The sequence below is a fragment of the Leuresthes tenuis genome, unplaced genomic scaffold (assembly GCF_036924035.1).
Source record: "Leuresthes tenuis unplaced genomic scaffold, fLeuTen1.0.hap1 SCAF_5, whole genome shotgun sequence".
Lineage (NCBI taxonomy): Eukaryota > Metazoa > Chordata > Actinopteri > Atheriniformes > Atherinopsidae > Leuresthes > Leuresthes tenuis.
The window spans coordinates 23262989-23289199 of record NW_027325359.1 but is presented as its reverse complement, the minus strand read 5'-3'; the positions used below and the strand labels follow the sequence as shown (position 1 = coordinate 23289199).

Genomic DNA, 26211 nt, shown 5'->3' with positions numbered 1-26211 from the left:
CATCAAAAAAGGCATTTTGTCACACTAGCAGATTTTTTTAAGACTTCCTAGCAAACAGACGTGACAGCTAGGTTTTTATGATGGGTAAAAGTCCACAGAAAGCCATAATGGCAAGCAGATAAGCAGAGAATAGACACACAGCGTTCAGTTCACGTAGGACGGACAGAGACATGGAGAGGATTTATCCACACTTTGCTGTGAGCAAGTTCTTCAGTTTGTTACTTCTGATTCTGCTTCAAACATCCACAGCGACTGGCCAGAGTGAGTTATTGTACCTTCCCTTGAGGTTTAATTGTGTTATCTCTCTGATAGTGTCTCTTCTGAATAAACTATAGACTCATTACACTGTGCTAACATATACATAAAATTAGTTGTAATGACTAACATTGTAAATTTGGATGAATAAATGGAAAATAAATGGAAAAATATGAAATAATGAAATGGTAACTGAAACAGGAAGTGTTGTGTCATCGAATCAGCTAAAGAGGTCAGGGGTGGAGACATTTGTCCTCACTGATGACGATAAATTAGGAAGTGAAATATTTCTTTCTCTAACAAGTCATAAAATCTCTTCAAGTCTAGGTTCTTTTTGCCTAACCTGACAATCACTGGTACGAGGAAGGTATATTGCTTTGGACAAGCAAATTGAGTGTTGAGTGGACAAGGAAGTGCTATGGTTTATGACAAAAAAAATAAATAAATGAAAACAACCCATTACTAATTCACTAATATACTTCCCAACTTGGTCTATGTTCCATGATGGCTGTCACAATCCATGGAGAGAAAAGGAGGTGGCAGGTGGGCAGGAGGCAACCAGAAGACTGAACTGAACAGCTTTGTTAGCTGATAACAGCTAAGTAAAGAACCAAAGTCTCTGCTGAAGTAGAAAATCCAAAAACTACATTTTCAATACCAAGATAAGGGGCGGAGGAGAAACTGACACGTAAGGAAAAGGACAATAGAAAAGAAACAGGAAACAGCATTTAAACCGAGGGAGATAATGATTTTATGTAAAACAGGTGTGGCAATCAGACAGTAACGACATGTGGCAGGCCAAACTAATTGGAATGAACAACAAAATAAAATCAGGAAGAAAATTTGACCAGAATATGAAAATTTACTTTGTAAATTAAAAACTCAACAATAGAAACAGGAAAAAGCACAGACTCAAACACAACAAAAACACAGACGACCATGACAATAGCTTCAGTGCAGCAGCTTTCCTAGATCTTTGTGTTAGTTACATTAAGCACCATGTGTGTGGACCCTCATTAAGGTATAGTCCAGCTGAACTTCTTTAACTAAATTAAAACTTCCCAGCTTAGTTTCCACCAGTGCTAGGAGCAGTTGCCGCCATAACTATCTGCAGCTCTTCAAGATTGTGCCATTTTATAGGCAAAAGGAGAGAACAAGGAAGCAAATGAGGGTTGAGAGGTTCGGTATGCTAAAAGGCTAAAAGCTATTGCTAGAAAATTAGCCATTCGGTCACAATTTCTTTCTAATGTACACACTCTGGGCAAGAAAATCAAATAAAATAGCCAAACACTGGAACACTCATCTCCGTCAACAGGTGTGAGATGGAGACTTCTCTAATCTCTTGCATCACTTGTGTGGTATGCTTGCTGCACAGTAGCAGAGACACATAGGGTCCGGTCAAATAGTAAAAATGAATGACCTCCTATCTTCTTTTCCTAAGGTCTTTTCCTTGACGTCAGTAGAAAATGTCATGGGGTTAAAGAAAGTTAGTAGGAAAAAATCTTATTGACTTATGAAAAGAAAACCACACTGCAATGACAATTAAACCTCACTTACACTAAACTGTGATTTAGGTCTGTTGCACTGAAATTACAAATGTTCAACAAATATTCCCCAAAAAATTGTTTGAGATACTTAATCTATGGCTTTCTCCCCACATTTCTGCACAAAGTATCTTATGTACATTATATTAGAGATTGTGCAGAATAACACTTTATAATCAAGGTTTGTAAATAAATAAAGGAAAGAAACATTTTAAAAATCACAGTTAGTTCAACATGATAAAAATAATCAAGCATTGCTAGAAAAGGCCTGCAAGGAATTGTGCAATGGAATTATCACCTGTCTTTCATAAAGGATGTTCAAGTGTTTCCTATGCAAAAATAGATAGGATCTCTAAGTGTTTAGAGATTCAAACAGCTCTCTCATGGTTTCTGCTTCAATATTTTTGTCACGGGGAGACAGGGGTGGTCGTTTACTTACAATAATCCACAACAAACTACCAACCACCCCTCTCCACCGATTATAGTTCTTCCTTAAAACTACGAGTGTGAACGGTACTGACGAGCCACAGCGGAGACGCACAATTTAAGAAACATTCATTATAAAAAACAATGTCCTTAAAAAGAGCTGGGATCCCTCTTTTTTAAAAACATAAAAACACAATTAAAACCTTTACTAAAAATACAGAGTTCGTGCGACTATTGGTTAGGCTTTTGTCCTTGCCACGTCAGCAAATCCCATGTCCTGGCTACTCAGCCCAGCTGGTCCCTGATGCTCTCCGCTGGTCCCCACAACAACACCACGGGGACAGCTTTCGGGCAGAAGCTCCTACTTCTGCCACTGTACGACCCAGAGCCTCCAATGCACTGTTCCTTGGTGTCCGATCGTCCCTTTGAGATCCCTGCCGCTGGTGTTTCTTTTCGGTCCGCGTCTACTTCCACAACAAAAGGCTCTGCTCATCCGGCCACCTGTCCTGCTTTTACAGTCAGTCAATGGGCGTGGTCCAACAGCCGATTGGTTGACACAGCTCTCGGTCAATGGGTGCATTCACTGCCTGAAATTCTATTTCCTGTTCCAATCATGCATGTAATACTCAAACTATATGTATAATAACCACACAATTAGAAATTATAGAAATCCAAAACAAAAATCAAATGAATAAATAAACATGCAACTAAACCAAATACACAGCACATAACAGAACCAAAATATCACAAGCAGTGTATGACATCCCCCCACAGTTTAACTTTGGCAGTCCCTGCCAAAACGGGCAGGTGGTTGGCCTAAGTTTACACGGGCTGATCGCCGTGGCAAATCCTGTGCACCGGTTGGCTCTGCCAGTGCCCTAAAACCTGGTGGAAAGTATAAAATCGGTGTTGGGACATTGGTTGATTTCTCAGGAGCAGGAATATCTTCAGGTGCCTGTTCTATAGGGCCAACGCAAAGTTTAAGGGCATTCCTATGAAGGGTCTTTTCCTTTCCTCCCTTCTCAGGCCTAACCCTATAGATCAGACCTGAATCCCCCACAGTTTCTACCACCACATGTGGTTCTGGGTTCCACCAACTGTGCAGCTTCCCATGACCTTCTCTATTCCTATCGAGCAACCATATTCTCTCTCCTGGTAAAAGCAAGGGGGCATGCGCCTTCTTGTCATAATGTCCTTTTCCCTACTAGCTGTAACGCCCATTTTTTGATGGGCCAGATCGTAGGCAGACTTCAGCCTTTTATAGTGTTCATTGACCCATGTTACTGTATTTTGGCAGGGCTGAGTAGGGGCAACCCCGAGACTAACAGCCACTGGGAGCCTGAGGTGACGGCCAAGCATCAGATATGCAGGAGCAAAACCTGTCGCACTGTGTACAGTGTTATTGTATGCTTGTAGAAGCTCAGGGAGGTGCTCTGGCCATTTGCTCCGTTGATTTGCCTCAAGAGTGCGTAGCATGTTAAGCAATGTCTGATTGAATCTCTCAACTCTGCCATTTCCAGCCAGATGGTAGGGAGTGGTTCTGCTCTTGGACACATTATACATAACACATAATTGTTTCATTAGGTCAGACTCAAAGTTAGGACCTTGATCTGAGTGAAACCTGGAGAGGCAGCCAAAAACTTGAATAACATTTGCCCAAATTGCTTTGACAGTTGTTTTTGCAGTCTGATCAAAATCGGGTGGGCACGGCCAACGCGTGACGTGTGAACATGTCTGTCATGACAAGCACATTTTGGTAAGTGTCACTAGGTCGTCTCAGAGAAAGAAAGTCCAAAGCAACAACCTCTAAGGGATACGACACAGAGATGGGTTGTAATGGAGCTATAGGTTCTGTTCGATCCTTCTGTAAACCACAACAAACACACCCTGAGTTATACTCCCGTACTTCTTTCTCCATATTGGGCCAGAAGAAGAAACGTTGCATGCCTGACAGGGTCCTTTCCACGCCAGCATGTGCAGCAGCCTTGTGGTACTTCTCCCAGACGATCCTACGCTTGGCGGTTGGACAGATGACCTGGGGGCGTAGCTCATGGGAGTGAGGATCAATAACTTTGCGGCACAACAAACCATCTCGTATGTAAAATTTCTTACGGTGGTGTAACAGTTGCTGTGTCTGTGCAGGCAGAGCCTTTCTCTCCGACCTCTCTGGCCAGCATCCCCTTTCAATGTACCTCTTGACGGGTTGGATGTCCCCATCGCCATCTTGTAAGGTCCCCCAGTCCTCATCCTCGCACACCAAGATGTCGTCATGGTCCACAGATACAGCCACGTCAACTCCATTGACAACGGGTATTGGACTCTGAGCTCCTGCAGATGGTACAACAGTAGCAGGAAATCTGGACAGAGCATCTGCATTTGTTTTCTCTTTACCTGCACGATACTTCACCTCAAAGTCAAAAGAGGCAAGCTGCGCAACCCACCTCTGTTCAGTGGCACCCAACCTGGTTGTTATCTGCATAAACAACAAACTTAGCTCCGTTAAGATAGTCTTTAAATTTTTCGGTGACCGCCCACTTTAATCCCAAAAGTTCCAGCTTAAAGGAGCTATAATTAGCATAATTCTTTTCAGTGGGGTTCAGGGCACGGTTAGCATAGGCTATAACACGTTCACGTCCATCATGCTTTTGAGCCAACACAGCCCCCAGTCCATGGTTACTGGCATCAGTATAGACAATAAATGGGGAGGTGAAATCCACATATGCCAATACTGGAGACTGGGTTAGCTCAGTTTTTAGATGATCAAAGGAAGATTGACATTCTTCTGTCCAGTCCACTTTTTGTCCACTACATCGTTTAGAATTAGAAATACCATTTAGCAATGCATTCATAGGGCGGGCAATTTTTGCAAAATTTGGGACGAAACGTCTATAATACCCAGCTAAGCCAAGGAATGTTCGCACTTCTTTGACATTGGTCGGTGTGGGCCAGTCAACCACAGCAGAAATCTTTGATGAATTTGGACGAACCCCATGCTTGTCTACTACATGACCAAGAAACTTCACTTGTTGTTGTAGTAAATTGCATTTGTCTGGTCTCAACTTCAGCCCATGTTTATGCAGTTGGGCAAAGACATCTTCCAGGTGTTGAAGGTGTGTTGTAAAATCTGGGGAGTACACTATGATGTCATCCAGATATACAAGCAAGGACTCTGCAATTTGGCCACTAAGACACTGTTGCATTAAGCGTTGGAAAGTAGCAGGAGCATTGCAGAGACCAAAAGGCATCCGTTGAAATTCAAACAAACCCAGTGGTGTAGTGAAGGCAGTTTTCTCTCGGTCTTCAGGGTCCATCTCCACCTGCCAATATCCACTTGCCAGGTCCAAGGTGGTAAACCACTCTGCTTTGGTGAGGGAGGTCAGCGTCTCCTCAATTCTAGGGAGGGGAAAAGCATCTTTGTGGGTTACAGAGTTCAACTTCCTATAATCTACGCAGAACCTCCAGCAACCATCTTTTTTCTTCACTAATACAATAGGTGCTGCCCATGGACTAGAGCTTTCGCATATCACCACTTTTTCAAGCATGTCGGAGAGAAGTGCCCTCACTTCTTTGTACATCATAGGTGGTAATGGTTTGAAACGCTCCCTGATCGGGTTAGCGTCACCAGTGGGTATATTATGTTTTACAGTACCTGTTCTTCCAAAATCTTCCTTGTGGGTGGCAAACACCTTCTCCCATTTCCTGAGGAGCTCCTTCGCCTAATCTTGTTCCGCTTCAGTTAAATCTGGTCTGTTGATTAGGTTATCTAGGTCAAAAAAGGCCTCCGGGGTCAAACTCACACTCCTAGCTCCCGACACATCTGCCTCCTCCACGTGAAACAGCTTGCCCAACTTCTGGTAGTGGCTCAGGGACACACTGAACGGATTCAGATTGCGGATTCGTACAGGAACTCTGCCATTATTAACCACAACCAATGTTTTTGCAACACTCACAGTACTCGGCTCCTGGTGACCTTCAACCATTGCAAGATAGTCCTTACCGCCAGGACCCGTTCGGGCTCTGCCCCACACCACCACTTCGCTTCTGGCCGGCACCTGGATCCCTGTGCGTCTCGCTGGCCAGATGTAACCCAAGAAGCCATCAGCAGGGGTGGCAGCAATCTTCTGGCACACAGCGAACGCATTCCTCCAGGCTCGCTGTGACTTTGAATGCTGGCAAGAGAATGAAATTGGTCCGCCTGGGCCTTGGAACACAGCACTCCAGCAAGGGTGGATAACATTCATTCCCACTATCAATGGTGAGGAGGTAATCTCATCTTCCACAATTACTACACCACGATCCGGTATAGTTAACCCCTCTATTTCAAAATCCATAACAGCACAGCCAATATAAGGGATTTTGAGTCCATTAGCAGCTTTGAGTTTCAAAAAGGACATGTCTGTGCCTACACGATCAGTGGAGTGTTGGGGAAAGTGTTTGGCAAATAAGCTCTGATGCATCAAAGTAACTTGGGAGCCAGTGTCTAAGAGAGCCTGTAGTTTAACACCTCCTACAGATAAATCCACTCCAGGGCATGTTACAACAAAAAGTTCGGTGGTCCTTTGAGAATCATTGACAGCTGTCGACCCTGCCACCTGGACCTTGGTAGCAGGGTGAATCAGTTTAAAGCAGAAGTGGATTCTGAGGAGTTCTTACAAAATCTTGCAATATGGCCAGATTCTTTACACTGCCCACAGATGGGTCTTCCATTTTCATCCCACCTGTGGGGGTTACCAGTTCTAGAGCGTTTGGGCTTAAACTGTGGCTGAGCATAGACCTTAGGATAAGTGGGCTGATTGGACTGGGAGGGGTCTGTGGCCCAGGATTTCAGCTCTTTAATCAGATCATGCTTCCAATCAGTGAGCTGGTCTCGCATCTCTTCCATAATTTCTTTCTTGAGCTCGTGCTTCCAATCAGTCTGTGAACGTGATCTGGGGTAGTTAGACCCACCTACTGCTGCACATACAACCTCTGGCCATTTGGTGCGTTGTGGTTCCCCCTCCAATAACAAAGCCTCTTGCTGTATTTGGGCAAAAGTGGCATCAGGGTTATGACGGGCAAACATTTTCAGAGCTTGGAGTAGAGGCCCTCCCTCAAGGCCCAACAAAAACTGATCTTTGAGGTGAGAGTCAGTGGGGGCCTCATTTGGGTCGTTCTGACGCAGTGCACAATAAAGTTCTTTTAGCCGCAACAAATATGCTTGCACCGGCTCATCTGATTTTTGAACACATCCGAAAAATTGTGCCCTTCTCACCGACAATGGGACCTTCTCTACATAAAGGGCATCTAATACAATAAAAATCCTAGCAGCTCTCTCACGATCCCCCTGATCTAAAACATCAACTTGTCGTTTGCCTCCCCACTCAATGCTCCCAACAAAACTGCAACTTTTTGTGCTTCTGTTAACTCTTGTACTTCTAAAATGCCCTTAATTTGTGCTTTCCAGTCCTGGTATTTCACATCTCCCCCAGACCCGTGAAATTTCGGTACCCAAGGGGCACCAGGATAAATTGGCATCATCGTTTACTTACAATAATCCACCACAAACTACCAACCACCCCTCTCCACTGATTATAGTTCTTCCTTAAAACTACGAGTGTGAGCGGTACTGACGAGCCACAGCAGAGACGCACAATTTAAGAAACATTTATTATAAAAAAAAAATGTCCTTAAAAAGAGCTGGGATCCCTCTTTTTTAAAAACATAAAAACACAATTAAAACCTTTACTAAAAATACAGAGTTCGTGCGACCATTGGTTAGGCTTTTGCCCTTGCCACGTCAGCAAATCCCATTTCCTGGCTACTCAGCCCAGCTGGTCCCTGATGCTCCCCGCTGGTCCCCACAACAACACCACGGGGACAGCTTTCGGGCAGAAGCTCCTACTTCTGCCACTGTACGACCCAGAGCCTCCAATGCACTGTTCCTTGGTGTCCGATCGTCCCTTTGAGATCCCTGCCGCCGGTGTTTCTTTTCGGTCCGCGTCTACTTCCACAACAAAAATTAAATGAATAAATAAAATGCAACTAAACCAAATACACAGCACATAACAGAACCAAAATATCACAAGCAGTGTATGACATTTTCAGCTAATTTAATTCAGTTTGTAACATTCTTAAGCAAAAAAGACCAGACTCATACACTGCAGCGGGTGGTTAAGGGCACTTTCAAACCAGGATAGGCCGGGGAACTTGATTGGGCGGGTAATGCTGAATAATTTTAAACTTTTATTTGGTTTGATTCACTTTCACACTGCACTTTTGAAAGGGGTCAAAACTGCCTGGACAACGTCATGTAGTTACAACAACTGCTCGTTTGGGGCGGTATTTCCCCCAAACCAGGAAGGAAAAAAGTATAAGTGATCTTGTTCACAAGACAAAACATACAATGGAGCAATACCAAATAATGCAATCTTAGGGTTTCTGTTTTTATTTTGGTGTTCAAACCTAATTACTTTTTCACAAGAAACTGCCCAATATGAGTAGCAGGCAAGGCAGTGAGCTATCCAGCACATTGCTCTGTACATAAGATGAATGAAGCAGAACCTAAAAAGATGGCATAGAGAATATGACGTGCTGTGGTTACACAAACGCTCTATGTCACGTCCTCTCTTTGGTCCGCTGAAAAGGCCATTTGCATTTCCCACTGTAAACGAACCGCACCAGACCTAGGTTTTCAGACAGACCAAAGGTCTGCACCAAAGTTCAAAGTTTTCCCACCTGGCCCTCCTATCTGACGAAATTAACTCTGGTCCGTTTAAAGCGGACCAAATAGCTCTGGTGTGAATGGGCCCTAAGTCAAAGAGAACAATCAATTGAAGCTTTACATCCATCTCATATTGCATCAGAAGATGCAAGTGCAAAGCAGATTTCAGCCACCTCCCCTCAGCAGGAGGCTGCACATCATTCAGACAACAAAAACCATACTGAAGGATAGTTTCTTCTGAGTTGCTGTTTCACCGATGAACGGCACCTTTTTTGGGACCTAAAGAACCACTCACTGTTGTTAACACTTATGTTGTGACTACTTATTTAGTTCCATCAACTTTTTAACTTTTCTTCACTCTTGCACTACTTTTTAACATTATTATTATTATTATTATTATTATTTGTCTGTACTGTCCCCACTCACAAATTACTACAATAACTTTAGTTGTGATGTCTCACACTAATCACTTTATTGTAGATACTTTATTAATGATTATTCGTTTATTTTAAATTCTGGAAAGGAGCAACTCTAGTGGTAGCCTGCTGCAGTAGCTCTGCACTTACTTGTATCTTCTTGAGATTTTCTAATGAGGTTTTTTCTATGAAAACATACATTTTTAAAACGTTTTTCTGCACTGGTTAAGATGCTTTGCTGCTGGAATAATTTCTGATGGTAACTCTGGCTTTTTTTCTGTTATAATGTGTAGCCATGGCGATGGGAATGTTGTTTGCATATGGGAACAGCTGATTCCCAAAGCCAAAGTGAAAATCCCAAATCTAAATGAATTGGAGAGGAGAGGTTGTGGATGCAGAGCTGGAAACAAACTGGAAAGCAAAAAATCAGAAATGTAAACCATTTATTCCCTTGAAATGTGATATCACTGGCTGATGAAATGGACAAGCTTGGATGAGGATGCCACAGCTTTTTCAAGAGTTTTGAAAAAGGAAAATATTATTTTTCAATGAGACATGTAGACGTGATGGACATGATGGTCAAAAATGTTACTTTTATTAATCAAAACTGAATGTAACAAAACTTTTGGTGTTATATAGTACAGTTTATAATCTATTGTGTACTCACTTGACATTAACAATTTAATTCATTTGACCGTACAGAGAACTTACGTTGTATAACTCAGCATATCTGAAATACTTCAGTTTCTACTGATAGTCAAAGTAGGTAGGTAGAGTAGGTGAATAATGATTGGAATTTTTTTATATTATTATGACATAATTACAATGCTATGAGTTAAACAAAGCTGAACAGTTGCATATAACAGTTATATATATATATCTGGGTAGGTAGCTTGGTCATTTGTTTAATATTTGAGCCACCTTGATGTAAACATGTTACCACACTACACATAGTTGTATGGTTCTCTCGGTAACAGTGTCAAACTCATATTCTATTCAATCGTACACATAATACGCAGTAACATTCTGCAGTCTTTATGTCATGTTTCCCACTTTCATTAAGTAAATACAATACTTGGAGGAAGAAGCCAGCTCGTATTAAACAAACTGAAAATGTTATTTCTGTACACTTGATAAATTTTTAATGACATTAAATAGAGTCAGAAATAGTCTTATTACATATAACCAGATACCAGATTGTAACCAGATACACAGCGATTAGGATCAAACTGACTTTGTACTGTAGGTCAAATTATGACAGCTGTGTTTTCTTCATTCCCTACAGTATGTTCTGCTCCGAGTCCTGTAAACTTTCCAGAAAACAACACGGTGAATGTTGTTGTAGCAACAATCAGTGTCGAGAATGGTGGTGTGACCCTCATGATTGAATCTCCTCTTGAAGGCCCATTCAGGATTCAAGGAAACCAACTGATAGTTACAGAAGTGTTGGACTATGAGGTATTGTGAGTCATGACAAATAGTGCTTCATGTGTCAATTTATAGCCTATTGTAAAAGCTGTTGAGAAATAAATTTTATTTATTTATTTTTTTCAGATACAAACTAATTATGTGGTTCGAATTATATGTAAAGACGTAGCAGAAAACCAGGTAAAAATGTCTTCGTAAAGTGAACATGTTTAATTGCAATGACTGTTTTTTATATTACAATGTTTTTCACTGAGTATCGCATTGAATTACAGAAGCTTTGAATAAAGTAAAGCTTAATCTAACAAATTATTATCTTGGATGAGTTTGGCGCTGTCCCACAACACATTAGGGACAGAAAGAAGCTAGAGAGTGTCCCGGTTCTCTAAAACCACTCAAACTGTTGGGGAGGGATTTCCAAGATCCCGAAAAAGCTGTTTAGGTAACAAAGAAGTTTAAAGGGGAATTCCGGTATTTTTAAACCTAAAGATATTTAGATTACTCAAGATCTGTGTATATCCATGTAACAGGAGAGAATAGGGCATTGAATATGCAGCCTTTAGATAAGGCATTATCTGTCTTGATTTCACCAATACTTTAAGACAAATGCATGAACACGTGCTATTGCACTGTTTGCTCATGGCTTCTGTTGTTGTTATTGGTGGCTATCGGGGGGCTTTTAGAGGGCTTTCTACACACTTGTCTACTGGGATGACGTCATCCACACGCCCCCCTGCTTATTTACTCTCTCTCTGTGACAGTCGGCTAACTTCACACATAGTTTGCAACTGATAGTTTTGTGCAACATGGCAGGATATTTATCATATTTTGACGACGTGGACGACAACTTTGAATATGATGGACGTCCTTACCGGAGTGAATGAGCTGTGCTGCAGTGGCGGGCGACGATGACGTCATCGCAGTAGAAAGGTGTGTAGAAAGCCCTCTATAAGCCCACGATAGCCGCCAATAACAACAACATTGCAGCTACAAACTAACAGTGCGATAGTATACGTTCATTCATTCATTCGTCTTAAAGTATTGGTGAAATAAAGACAGATAATGCCTTATTTAGAGGCTGCATCATCTATGCCCCCGTTCACTCTGTTATATGGATCTCAAGTAATCTAATTATCTTCCGAAGGATGCTGACTTTCACCAAACTGCTCTTGGTGAGTAGATGAATGTATTTCATGCCAGAAATAAGGTCTAGGTTTAAAATACCGAGTTCCCCTTTAACAGTCTGGTTGGGATTGAGTCTAAAATACATGTTGATGGTTTAGATTAAGCTAGTGTTGTTAGCTCAAAGAGCTTGACTGGACAAAAATAGTCTAAATAAAATCAGGTTCTAACGATACTTCTAAAGCTGCTGTACCTGATGATGTCAATAATGAGAAGGATTCCATTAATTTTCTCTCTCGTTGATGAAGGTCATGAAGTCATCCTGACTGGCTTAACAGAGCTTGATTATTTCTTTGTTTTCAGTTGAGTCTCAGCATTATTATTCTCGTGGAAAACAAGAATGACAACCCTCCAGTCTTTGACCAGAATCAGTACAGTGTCAGCATTAATGAGGTAAGACATCAATTAATACCGGACTATAATCAGTTAGAATAAATAATTGTAATGTTTTTGTTTGTTTCTTTCTGGTTACTGGTTGATTCAGCAGATGAGGCCACAATTGTATCTTTTTCTAACATTTGTACTTTCTTTGCAGATGTCTCCTGTAGACACACCTGTGGGTCGCTTTGATGCCACAGACAGAGATCAACATCCGCAGCTCTTCTACACACTAACATCTGAAACTGTACGGCCTGATTTTCTTCATTGTCTTTATTTACCTATTGTCTCACATACCATTGAAAGGTGTAAAGTTTACATATATCTAAACAGTTGTTCTCTCCCATATTCCCATGATATGATAGAGCTCCATCTTCAAATCAAGATAGATCGCAGATGTTTCATAGTTAGGGCAGTTTTTTATTATCTCATTTAATTTCTACAGAATGATTTTCAACTGAAATCCCCTGCTGTCCCAGAAATTCTTGTGAAAGCACGTCTTGACTATGACAAAGTCAAAAATGTCCAAGTGGTATTGACAGTTCAAGTGAGTATAGCTCTTTGCTAATTTACACATGGATTTATTTCTATTAACTAGGTAAAAAAATGTTCTCTCTGTCTCTATAAGCAAGCTATGCTCTCTCAAATGTTATATTTTAGGACACGGCATTCACTGAACCACCTAGTGTGATCTCATTCACCGCTTCCACGACCATAATGATAACCATCTTAGATGTTGATAACAGACCTCCATGGTTCCAGCCGTGTAACCAGCATGACGTGGATGGGACTTTGATTTGCGAGAGCACTGGCTACACCGGCAGAGTCATCTTAAATGAGCAAGAGGTGCGTCCCTTCCACAGTGGTAACAGCATTGATACTGAGCCTATTGGTGACAAAAATCATGGAGCAATTGTGGAGAATTGTATTATGACCAGGTAATCATAGAGCTTGGTTCCCGAAGGCCTGGATATTTTTTCTTGCTGTCCAAGGTTGCAAGATTGTGCAAGGTTAAAGTGATTTTATGTCGCAAATGCTTTTAATTCAGCACAAAAAGAAAAGCCTTCAAGTTACAAAAAACTTCAGATATCACTTGCAATACTTGCAATGACGTTTAAAATGCTGTTTGATTACCTGACTACATTCTGAAACAGACTGTGGCCTTATATAGTTTGTCACCTCTTTAATCACTTTTTCAAGGACTTAAATGCTTTTTCCTCCTCAGAGTGGAGCGTTACCTTTGAAACCAGGACCTCTACATGCCATTGATGGAGACATTGGAATAAATGAGGAGATAAAGTATTCATTTCTTAGAGGTAAGTAGTTTGGATCGTGACAGCAGTTTTGCAGATTGACTTGTACAATGTGCAGGAATAAGTTGCTGGTTGTTAAAAGTAACCATGTCTGTATCTATTTTAGGAAATGATGATGGTCTGTTTGCGATCAACCAAAAAACTGGGAACATCACCATGCTGAAGCCAACTGATGTATTGGGGACAATCAGTCTGACAGTTCTGGTAAAGTAAAGTAAAGTAAAGTAAAGTAAAGTAAGGTAAAGAATGCAAAGCAAAATAAGGTAAGGCAAATTAAATTGAATTACAGTAGTAATTATGATAATAAATATAGCTGCAAGCAGCGATTGCGGGGTCTAGCAGAACAGCAGGTAAGCCTGCGGCTGCTCAGAAAGGCATCATGAGTCCATAGACCAAGTTTGGTGTTTGAAATGAACCCGTCTTCATCCAGGGATTCCAACGGTACCTTATTTGTCCAATTTGAACCAACGGCTCCAAAGCTATGAGCAAAATGCAGTTTTTCTACTTATAGCGCCCCCTCTGAATGGAAGTGCACCAGACTTCTTGGGCTTCTTACAGACTTGGTCATGAGTCTGTGTTAGAAGTTTGATGTCAAAAGATCAAATGGTTGCTGAGATATGGCCTCACGTCCTGTTTGGCGCGTCATCACTGACTTTGATTGGCTGCTACGGGCAAAGGGAAACGGAATAAAAAATTCCACATGATAGCTCTTGTGAGGCTTGGTCTGAAGATTCTATGTGTCAAGTCCTGTGGAAATCAGACAATCTGGGTGACCTGTAATGCGTTTTGAATGTTTTTGATATAATTCAAAATGGCGGACAATCAAAGATGGCGCGGATGACGTCATAGGGTTGGTTGACCTCGGCTATATCCAGGGATTACAACGGTACCTCATTTGTGAAATTTGGACAAACGGGTCCAAAGATATAAGCAAAAATGCATTTTTGCTAAATATAGCGCCACCTATAGGTCAAAGATCACCAAAATTCTTGGGCCTCTTAGATAACGAGTCTTGAGTCTCTGGTAGAAGTTTGATGTCAAAAGACCAACTGGTTGCTGAGATATGGCCTCATGTTCTTTTTGGCGTTGTCGCCATTAACTTTGATTGGTTGTATTGGGTGAACAAAGTCGAAATTGAAAAATCCGCTTCATATCCTTTGTGCGGATTCGTACAAAGATACTCTGTGCCAATTTTCATGAGAATTGGTCAAAATCTGTGACCTGTGAAACTTTTTGAAGGTTTTCAACAAAATCCAAGATGGCGGAAAATCTAGTCAGACGGAAAATGACGTCATGCGTTGGACTCGTCATGATCCAAGGATTCCAACGATACCTTGTTTTTGAAATTCGGACACACGAGTCAAACGTTATTTAGCTGAATGTGCTTCAAACTTTGACGTGTTGGTGGCGCTAGAGAGTTTAGATTTTGGGCACCAAACTTGTTGAGTTTGCTAATGGGATGGTCCTAAAAATATGGGCCAAATTTCACAACTTTTTACCATTGCGTTAATGGGGCTGCCATAGACTTCAATTGCAGCGGAAAGTAGATCAATAATAATAGGAATACCAGCTAAAACAATAGGGTTCTGTAGCTTCGCTGCTAGACCCCTAATAATAATGATGATAATAATAATTATGAAAATAAGAAAAAGTTGAATATAAAGAAGAAGAAAATCTTTTAACTTCTGTTATAGATGGAACCCATCAATATATGTAAGCTTGTATCAACATAGGTGGCCTTTCAACAACCTAAAACTGTTTCAAGGTTCAAAGAGCTGGATGACCTGGAGCAGTCCTGGAGGGGTTATTTTAGCCTGTACCATATACTATACACTAAACTAAGTAGGATTGCATGGGTACAAGTATTAAATTAATTCTGAATTTGGCATGACTAATGTCAGCAAAAACAAAAGATAAAATCCATTCTGTTTAATTGTTCTGTGGGCAGAGGAAACCAAATAAGAGCTCTTTGAAAATACAGTGTTTTAGAGGGGATGAGATGAAGCCCATGAGAAGAACACCCAACTAACATTAAAATACAGTGAAGATTTAAGGCTATATTTGTGTGTTTGATACCAGACACAAGGGATGTATGCAAGGACATGATGCAATCAGGAAAATATCAAGGCATGTCAGAGAACAAAATGTGTTAGCCAATCTAAGAAAACAGGATTTGTGACTCAAGTCTTGGATCTCTTAGCAGGGCTCACTAGCAACAGCATAAATAAACATATGCAAAAACTCAAAGTAATTTCTTTCAATTTTTACAATGTGCCCGTTACTTCAGATCAAGCATACATTATTTGACATTGCCAGCATTACTTTGCAGAAAAGATAAGGTTTTGGAACATTATTTAAGACTGCAATGTTCTGAAATGAAATCAATGTTATTAACACTATATATTTTTTTTTCACACCCAGGCTGCTCAGAGCATCAACAGTCATCAATTTGCTACCACCACTGTCATGATCAGTGTAGAGGTGAAGAGCCTTCACCCTCCACAATTTCAGAGACTTCAGTACGAAGCCCTCGTGACTTCAGTGGGTAATATGGCAATGGACTTAAAGAACACAGATGAGCCTTTACAGATCCTGGCCACAGATGAGGACTATGCTGCCACTGGGGTAAAACCCTAAATTATTTGAATGAAATGTTTTTTTGCTTGGTCGAGGTGGAAAAGTTACTGGGATGCATTTAAATCAGACTTTTAGAAAACGAAATCATAATATAAATACCAAACATCAAAAAATCTGATGTATGTGGAGAATTGGCACGATTGTAACATCATTCAGTTCCAAAATCACAGTGTATTTACCCAGTCATTTCAGTTCATTGGTGGTTTCATTTGTAGTCTTCTATTTCACCATTTTTCCTTGCAGTACTTTTCCACATGAAAAAAATCTATATATCTTATCAACATCTCAAGTGTCTCTTGTGTGTCATCTTTGCAATATGTTTTGTGAATTTCTTGGAAATTCTATTAACATCTCTGAGTTTTTGAATGAAAGTTTTAAACATCTGCAGACTGCATTCTGCAACACTCTTAACTTGGACTAGGAGAATGTACACATTACATGTTAGTCCCTTCTAAATTAGCCACTGACATTGTGTCACAAGTCTAAACCAGATAACAATGTTTAGACCCTATAAGATGAGATGAAAGGATTACATTCACATTTAAATTACATTTATGGGTAACTTTGGTATAATAGCTGCATGCATGCAATGCATTTGCAGCTATTCTACCATAACTTTTAACGCAATATGTTTCACAATTACAGATATTATAGGGTAGACATTATGCAACTTTAATACACAGTGTGAGTTGTTTTCGATAACTAATTAAGTATTTTGGGAATTTTCAGCACTAACCTTTTCATGTGTTCAAACAGGGTCTAAATCCTCACATCACTTATTCGATTGACGGTAACAGTGATTTCTCCATTATTGGTGGATTCTTGTTCATGACTAGGGATCTACCAGAGGCTTCTTTATCCCTGCAGGTGAGTTTTAAAATTGTTCAAATTTGGTACAAATGATGGTGGTCTTTTTATCAGACACTGAAATCTATCCTTCATTTTCAGGTTTTGGCTCAGGACGCAACTAATGATGAAAGAGCTACAGCACAGCTTATAGTGGAGGTGAAATCAAGTAGGTGAAAAGAAAAACTAATTCACTGAGGTCTCTGTTATGGCAAGGAGCAGCATTATCCTTCAAAGTGCAGCATGGACATAGAAATAAAAGTAAAAATGCCAGAGAGAATAAAGAATTTGTTGCTTGTCACTCTCTTGACTGAAACATTCCCTCATATCTTTTAATTTTGATAACACCTTAGAACTTTTTCATAGAACTGTCTGGTCCTTGCCAATTGGACATAGTGCTATATTTACCATGACATTGTTCTGTGGTTGGTCTGCTCTGATTCCACATTCTGCAACAAGGTTCTCTTCACTTAGTCGAACACTTTTTCAGGCTTTTTCTTTTAACACTGTTAAAAGACACAAAATCCATCAAATTAGCACTGATGAGAACACAAAAATCAGCGTGCACTAGCAAATTTTCACTGATGGTGCTGCACTCAGGATTACAAGCATAGATACAGCTTGATTTTTCTTTACAGAAATGTATCCTTACCAACCATAAAGTCTCACATGGTGGTTCTGAAACTGAAAAATTACAAGACTATCAGTTTTACCCATCGGCAAGACAGCTACATGCTAGTGACTGGGCTGGTCTGGTTTGTTAATACATTGTAGCCCTCAGCCCGCACTGAGGGTAAACAAAACACTACAGGCAATGAGAAGGGATTTATTTTAGCAGATGAAGCCTCATTTAATAATCCAGTTGAAAAGCACTTTTGGTGTGAAAAACAGTATTTAGGGAAAGTGATTGGTACTGCTTTCAAATGCTACCACAACATATCAGTGCTATTAAACCCATGGACTGTGGAAAACTCCAGCAACTTGTATTTTTTAACAGATAAATGCGAAATTTAGTTTGTGTCCGGAGTGAAGGAACACAAAACAGGGACAAGAGGTAAAACATGCTTCAAACATGCTTCTCCTCCCAGGGCTCTCCACTACCAGTTTGCCCATGAACACTACAGACATTATAACCACTTCATCCATGGAAGAATCCACCACCTACAGCATGACCACTACCAACCCCAGTATGTCAACCAGTGAGAGCACCTTCTCTAGCACTACTTCCAGTATGTCCACTGAAGGCGATTCTCCAACCACTAATTCTGCATGGTCCACTGATGGAAGCTTCTCCACTGCAAGAACATCCCACCCAGGTGGCTATCTATAGAGATTTCCTCAACTGAATTAAATACTGTCAATTTGAAGATAGCAAGCAATGTGAGAATGATCGTCACTTCATTGATGCATCACATGATCAAAAAAGGAAGGGGGAAAAAACACAGCAGGCATCTGGAAGGACCTGTTTCACTAAGTAAAAATGCAAAGCGAAGAAGTCTGTGTCTACTTTGTTGTGGAAATCAAGCGACCATTGTGGAATGGTCTTGCTGACATAAAAAAACAACCACAGAATAATGTTCAGCACTAAAAGCAGATAGAACAATAAAAGGTTAAACCAGGGCTCAGCACACCAAGAAATTACGTGTAAATAAATAATTTGGGATTCTCTTCGCTAATCTATCAATGTGGGCTCTCAAGATTTGCATGTTGTCTGAAGCTTGAACTAACGCTACTGATGATTATGAGTAACTAAACATGATCTCTCCTCTTCTGAATGCTGACCAGTTCGAACACCATTTTTTTACAATACCAACATTTGTTACGAGACTGTTAGCTTGATTAGCATTCAAAATATCAGCTTTTTTGGTACACTAACTATGACCTGAAACTTTGATTGATTTTGCGAAGAAAAGAAAATGTTAGTTTGAGTGTTCACTAGCCTTGAGGTGTTAGTTTGTTGGTTCACTGGTAACAACCAGTAATGGTTTTCTAAACATTAAAGATTGCCATCAGAGTTAAGATTCACCACCAACTTTTTTTCAGTGTTTTGGGTAACACTTGTACGCACTGACCATTGTTCTTGCAGTGATTGCACCCTCAAGTGAATACGGAGTGGTGGAAATGGCAGCACTCGGTGCAACTTTGGGCGTTCTTCTGTTCGTTTGTCTGGTGGTCATTGGTCTTCTTGTTCATCGCATGAAGAAGGGAAAAGGAGACTGGATGAAGAGCTATGAAGCAAGCGTGTTTCGAAGTTCTGTAAGTTCACAGGGTTGTAGAAGAAAAGAGGAGAGGAAGGGGGCGACAGAGAGTAGAGAAATGTAAAAAATCAAAAGAATAACTTATATTTGTAATGTGGCTGAAAAGCTCAGATGCGTTCGTTCTGAGGTAACGTTATTGCATTTTCACATAACTAAAAATTAATGAATACCAGGACAGACCATTTATGTATGTAGTACAGTCTGGGTAATATGCCCATCAGTATTATGTGGTTATCCCGGCTCACTTGCTCAGTATGTATGGTTTTAAGCAAAATAATGATGATTCTTCTGGCATTTAGGAATTTAACAAAACTGGTCAAAAAGAAGGAGAAAGTGTGTTTTAATCCAAAACTCACCTTCAAGATAAACTGGACCTTTTCAGTCTCAATATTGGTAAAGTTCTCAGAATATTGTAAGTTAAATTGTTAATATCAGTTGGAAAGGGGGGGCAGGAGTAAATGCTGTGCAAAAATAGTCGCTAAGTATGCCTTTAACTTCAACATGGTTTGTTCTTTCAAGCATCTTCATATGAATGTTTGATACAGCTGCTCAAAACAACAAATGAGTTTTCTGCGACTGCAGAATAGGTGGCTGAGCTGTAGATCCAGTAACAACTCATCCTTCAGAAAAGAATAAAGGTTTATAGTGTAATTGGGGAGTTTTGTTGTGAAATGTTATCAGTGTTGTGTCCCCCAGTGGCTACCAGTAAAGATTTAAATTGTTGCTCTTGGTCATACCCGTATTTTCTCTCTTAATATCCTTCCACAGCTAGGTAAAGGTGGTGACAAAGAGGTAATCCAGTACACCAATGAAGCCTTTCAGAGAGATGAAGATAGAGGAAGCATGGGGTCAAGTGGTCCAGAGGCAGGAAGCATAAAAGTTGGTGGGGAGCCACCAAAGCTTGCATGGGATGTTTCCTCTAAAGAGGCCATCCAGAAGTCATCTACAGCAATAGACACCCTGGTGCCTGACAACGCCAGTGACACCAACTCAGATAAAACTGACAACGAGAAAGAGGTGAAACCCATCCTGACCAAGGAGAGGCGCGTCGAGGAGGGATACAAGTCGGTATGGTTTAAGGAGGACATTGACCCGAATTCCAAGGAGGAGGTAGTCATCATCCCAGACAGTGGAGAGGATGAAAGTGAGGAGGAAGAACCATCATCCCGCAACAGACAAGATGATGCTGGCAATTTGCAGAGAAAGACCCCTAAGGTCCTTTTTGCTGAAACAGATCTGGACAGTGGAATCGGGGTGAAGTTTGAGGATCCAGCAGAGGACTTGGAGAGGGATAATGAACTGAATGTAGATCTGTAAGACAAGTCAAAAGATGAAGACATGACAGGAACCACCCATAATAAAATTTGAGACTGATTTATCAGCAGTCAGGCCTGTAACATTTAGTCTTATCAGACTATCACATAGGACCGGTGACACAGTGTGAGGACTGAGAGCAGCTTAAGGAAAGCTTAAGACAAAAAAATCAATTATGAATCTGAATTATTTAATCCGTAGCACTGTTTGTTAGTGTCAAGAGTAAAATTTTTAGTCCTTATTGTTTATGTAGTCTTATATCATAACTGTTGCATTATAACCTGATTTAAGACATTATATTAATGTGTGAAAGTAGTTTGAGATGGCTATGATCAATGTGGGGGAAATTATGTCAGTTAAATCTATTAGATACTTTTTCCTTCCTGTAGTCTTTTAATACTTCCTTTTTGCAGTGGAATTAGCAGTAAACATGGTTTGACACTGAAAATAGGTAAGGCCGGGCGAAAATAAAGATCTAAATCACATGAGTTATGGGTATATTGGTTAATTTTTAACTTGCTTTGGTTGATCAGTACTGGTGAATAAAAGCATGTCAATAAAAACTAGACATGCACAGAGAGGAACTGCGTGAGATAAAAACAGAAACCCATAATCTGCTGTTCGTGGTAATAAATGTTTGCCATGTGATAGCAAAGATTGTAAAACGTAATGACAAAAGCTAAGAGAACTCTGAACTTCTAATAAATAAGACAAACATCAGTAGCTAAACTAAAAGAGCTATTGTTCATGTTGATATTTGGATCAAACCAAAATTAAAAACCTATTTTGTACTTAAACTGAAAAATAATACTTAAACTGTATCTTCCAATTGTGATAAAAAATATTAAAAACAATATTGATAGTTGTTTATCAGTGACTTTGAATAATGTTTGACATAGTGGCTTCAAAGTATTAAGTCCACTTCACATTTACTACCCTTTGTTACACTAAACTATTCAAAAATAACAAAACAAGCACAATTTCTGTCAACACTTCCAAAAATATTCATATTTTTGCTGCCAAACATTTAAAACACAATTATAAAATTTACAGTTATGTTGATTTAATTAGATAGTTCGTTGATGTTTTGCTAAAACTACAATTTTTTTTTCCTTTTGTACTTCTAAATGATAAAGCCTTTTTCTTTAAGAGGGTGGCTGAGTGTGGCATATCTAAGACTGAGTGAGTAATGTTACCACAACCTAGCTGCAACTGTAAAGTATTTGGTATGCTGATAAGATACTCATAAATAGCCATAGTAGCCATATTAAATAGCCAAGTGTGTTGACAGACCCATGTTCCAGGATAATAGATATCTGAATGCTGTGCTCTGAGTTCACTGCCACAGAGGTAGTGTCATGATCTGACTTGGCTTGGAGGTGTGTTTTGAGTTTCAGGCTGGGTGAGCAGGTTTCCCCGGTTACCTGGGCGGAGTCTGGTGGCTGCCTGCTGTCACACCTGTTGTGCATCTACCATCATCAAGAACCCTTCTGAAGGAGCAGCAGGAGCACCAGTCTTTGCCAGATTGTTTTGCCATCCTTGTGGTAACTTGGCCAGCTCTTACCAGAGGTTTGATTAGTAAAAAAAACAAAACAAAAAAAAGTTGTTTTGTGCACTTACCTTGTCTCCTCGTCCCAGCCTTGTTCCTCCCGAGTCTGATGGATCCCCTGGCTTCCCTTCTCATCTCACCAACATTTCTGCCTTACCTGGATCTGCCTCACCACCAGCCTGCTTATCTGCTGCAATCTCTGGGGAAAACACCCTCCAGCCAGTCAGTCGCTACCTCTCCCTCCAGTTGTGTTTCCACCATATCACAGTGAGGCAATCTCGTACTTAACTTTTGGAACATTCACCCACTTGGATTCTCCCTTTAACCAACCTCTCTACATCCAGTTGCTCCTGCCGCCTGGACCCTTGTGCTTATCTGTTTTCTCCAGTGTTTCCCTGGCCATAGATTCAGCACTGCTTGTCGAAATTCCACTTCTAAATAAAATCTTGTATATTTTTTTCATCCACTGAATCCTGCTCTTGAGTCCTACCTTTGTTTACCCTGTCACCTTTGGTACAGGTAGTACCAAAGGCCCCACTGATGCAAAGTTATGACTGCTTCTGTTTTACTCCTTGTCACTGTAGAGGTGGTTTTGACAGAAGCCCAGCTACAAGCTAGTACCTCACCAAACCAGGGCCCTTCAGTTTATATTTGGGAGCTGCAGCTAATACATGACCATGTATGTAGTGGAGGTCAGTATGTGCAATAACGCATTTCTGACAACAGCTGTTTAGTCTGCTTTCATGGCTATTGGGGTCTTAAGTATTTCAAACCCTTTCTGTGGCTCCAAACTGGGGTCAGGTGCACCCTGATGTAGCGAACTCAAGTGTGGAATTTAATACAAACTTAAGATTTCAAATGACTGCAACATTCTTTTTGTGGGGATGGTCAGTGTGGAAATACCAGATGGGGGATTCTACATCAAAGAAGAGAAATTTACAACCACCTTTGCCCACAAAAGCATTTTTGGGGAGTTTTCTCATCCCCTCTTTCCACAGACCTGTGCCATAAATTTAGATAAATGCATTAATAGCTTAGTGCTAACTAAGCTGAACAAACAACGGACCCTCTCAGGAGAGTATTGGGGAAAACCAGAACAGGACCCCTCCCACCATATATGGTTCAAAGTAAACAATGGTGACAGTTTGCCCTGACTCTGATTCAAGCCAGAGACAGCCGCTGCATGGACCTCTCAAAGGATCTCACCCTGAATCACTTTTTAGCTGAATCTTGAAACTGTATTAAATGTGCTTTGTATCTTTGTACAAGTTCTTTCATGTTCTCAGTGATATCACAAGCTGCATTTTAATACCTTTTTCATGATCGTACGCGGAACGATACGGAAGATATTATTATTCTGGAAAATTACTAATCATCCTATGGAGCCACATTGCCCCCGAGTGGTTCATAGTACTGAATAGTTAAACCCAAACTAATCAACAACTTGCATATGACATGTGACATTTATATGAAATAATGCAACTATTAACCAATTCTTCAGCTGTTTCTTATTGTATTCTGTGTTTAACACAGGAAAATAACATTGGTTGGTTCGTTATTCATACTTCATAACTCTACAGATATCCATCTGAATTTTGAGACTCATAACCATCATGTTATGTTATGTTGTTTTTGCTGTCTTTATATCCTAAGTTTATGCTATATCTTTCCCTTTATACCTTAACAAGTTATGGTGTTTTAGAATCCTCTGAACAAATGTTTATGAGACGGAGGAATGCAGGAGTGGAATTGCTTTGAGGCAAACCTCCTTGCAGGTCGCCTTACAAAATACGCCCAGGCAGACATCACAACAGTTTCGGGCATACCATTGGCTGAAAGTGTAGCGTAGGCCTACGTCATGCCCCGCCTCCGCGAATCAAACTCCGGAACCCGCGAGGAAAAGAGTTATTGTCCAGTCATGGCATAAGATCGCATAAGTTCTTGAACAGAATATGGACGGAATATTGAAATAGAATGTTGAAGGTCCAGATCAGTAGAGAAGATGAAGAGCAGAGAGCTCGAATTGATGGAATGAGAGTCTGGCGGAGAGTCTTTGAAAATGGCAAGAGAGGAAGATGAGATGGAAGAAGAAGGTCCGAACAAAGACAGAAAGAGAAGAATGTAGTAGAAAGATACATTTTGCGTTTTTGTTCGTCCTGTCTCCTCTCTATAGCACGTTTTAAACTCTGCTGCTGCAGCATCCTCACCTATTTTTGATCAGAAAAAGGAGCCAGCGTTCGGCTTGTAAACCTTTTTGTCAATCTTTTGTGAAATTAAGTTCACCTCATCAGAGTTGGTCAGCAACCAAAACCAACTCGACCCTTGGACAGTTTTATCATTATTTGCTGTGAATTCAGACACACTAACCTGCTCGTCTTCAAGCTACCAGAAGGAAGGCTTCTTCTCCAGCGCAGGAAAGCGACCGCTCCAGTCCCTGCAAGTCAACCACAACGAAGGCCGCGAGACGCGGAACCGAGAGAGACCCAGTGGGACCCGCTGGCGATCACCTGTGGTTCGGAGCTGACCTGACCGTAAGATCTGCCCTGTTCTTACATTTCAGACGGTATGCGGTGGGGGTCGAGAGAATTTGCTATTAAAATGATAAACTAACCCAAGTTGATAGCCTTTAAATTCAAATAGTAACAAAGCTCGACTATTTGAATGATTCCGGTATCCATCCATCCCCTCCCCTTAGTTCTTTTCAATTCACTAAGTGTTTCTTATATAATCATCCATATTCAAAGCATTTCTCCTGTTGTCTTAAGGTTCATGTCTTTGGTCATATCATTTTAATAAATAGTTCATATATATATATATATATAAAATCAACCGGCTTTTGTGTATGTGTTCTTTACGTACGTGAGTCCAACAAAACGAGAATTCACGAGTAGCGACTATATGAGACTGGAATTTATTAGTTATCAATTAATCATTGATTATTAATTTAACATACCAGAATCGTAAGATTCTGTCTTTTTCCTTCGATTGAAGGTGGTGCCCTAAAACGAGGTTAAATAAGGCTTATTCAGATAGTGAGAACTTTTGGATAAATCCTTATATCTTATCACATCACGCTACGTGTGTCCGCTATAAATATTTATTGTTGGTGCCTTGTGTGCCAGCGATATATAATTTGGCTACACTGATTGCTCTAATTTTATTCATTTTTTCCTTGTGCCCCGTTTCGGACTCGGCTCTACTTGTGGTAAACCGATTTGACATGGATTAGAAAGACTTTTGTATAAAAGATCCCACAATTCAAAATCTCGAGCCTCTCTGTGATAGAACTATGTCAGGATATAGATCTTGACATAAGTTTTTATTTTTAAAATAAAAAGCCATACTGGGTAACCGTGAGCTATGACAGGAAAGTAATTTAACTTAACTAGGGCCACTGTGATAAAACCTTGTCAAGACATGGTTGGAGTGGTTAATCAGGGAAGTGACCAGGGACCTAATAGAGTATCAGAGAACCTGCCAGAAGGATTACATCTCAACAGCATTCTCTGTCAGGCACAGTTCATCTGGTGACGTGCTCACTACAGTTACATGCTGTTGGTAGCATTATGCTATAGAGTTAGCTCTCAACAGGTAGGACATGGAGACTAGTAGGACTAATGCAGAGGTTCTTGAGGAAAATCTGCTCCAGAGTACACTCGCTGTATTGAACTCCATGGTTCACATAAGTGGCTAACTAAACAAAACTTAAAACTGTTAATTCATCAAACAGGTCACACAAATTATTGAATTAAAAGTGAATGAGTATCAAGCGTATTTCAATCAATTAAAAAAAGTTAATCTGTCAAATTTCTCTTAGATCTACAACATAGAAATGTACACCACTGTGATCAAAGTCAGAATGTGATCAAAACGACATCTATAATGAATATCAACACACACGCAAACTTTACTTGAAACCACAGAAGATTCCAACATGAACAATAACACCAGGCTGAAGTACTGCTTCA

General features: G+C 40.4%; 1 protein-coding gene across 2 annotated transcripts; it reads left to right on the top strand.

Moving 5' to 3' along the window:
- Positions 1-115: 115 nt before the first annotated feature.
- cdhr5b (cadherin-related family member 5b) lies at positions 116-21362 on the top strand. Of its 2 annotated transcripts, XM_072386482.1 has the most exons (15): positions 116-261; positions 10627-10799; positions 10896-10949; positions 12252-12341; positions 12484-12573; positions 12772-12873; positions 12987-13172; positions 13552-13642; positions 13746-13843; positions 16061-16264; positions 17033-17143; positions 17225-17291; positions 18211-18438; positions 19209-19378; positions 20149-21362. In XM_072386482.1, the coding sequence occupies exons 1-15, from the start codon at positions 171-173 to the stop codon at positions 20695-20697; spliced, it is 2304 nt and encodes a 767-aa protein (XP_072242583.1). In that variant the 5' UTR covers positions 116-170; the 3' UTR covers positions 20698-21362. The 2 variants fall into 2 exon arrangements, with proteins under 2 accessions (XP_072242583.1, XP_072242584.1); XM_072386483.1 differs by lacking the exon at positions 18211-18438.
- Positions 21363-26211: the final 4849 nt, after the last annotated feature.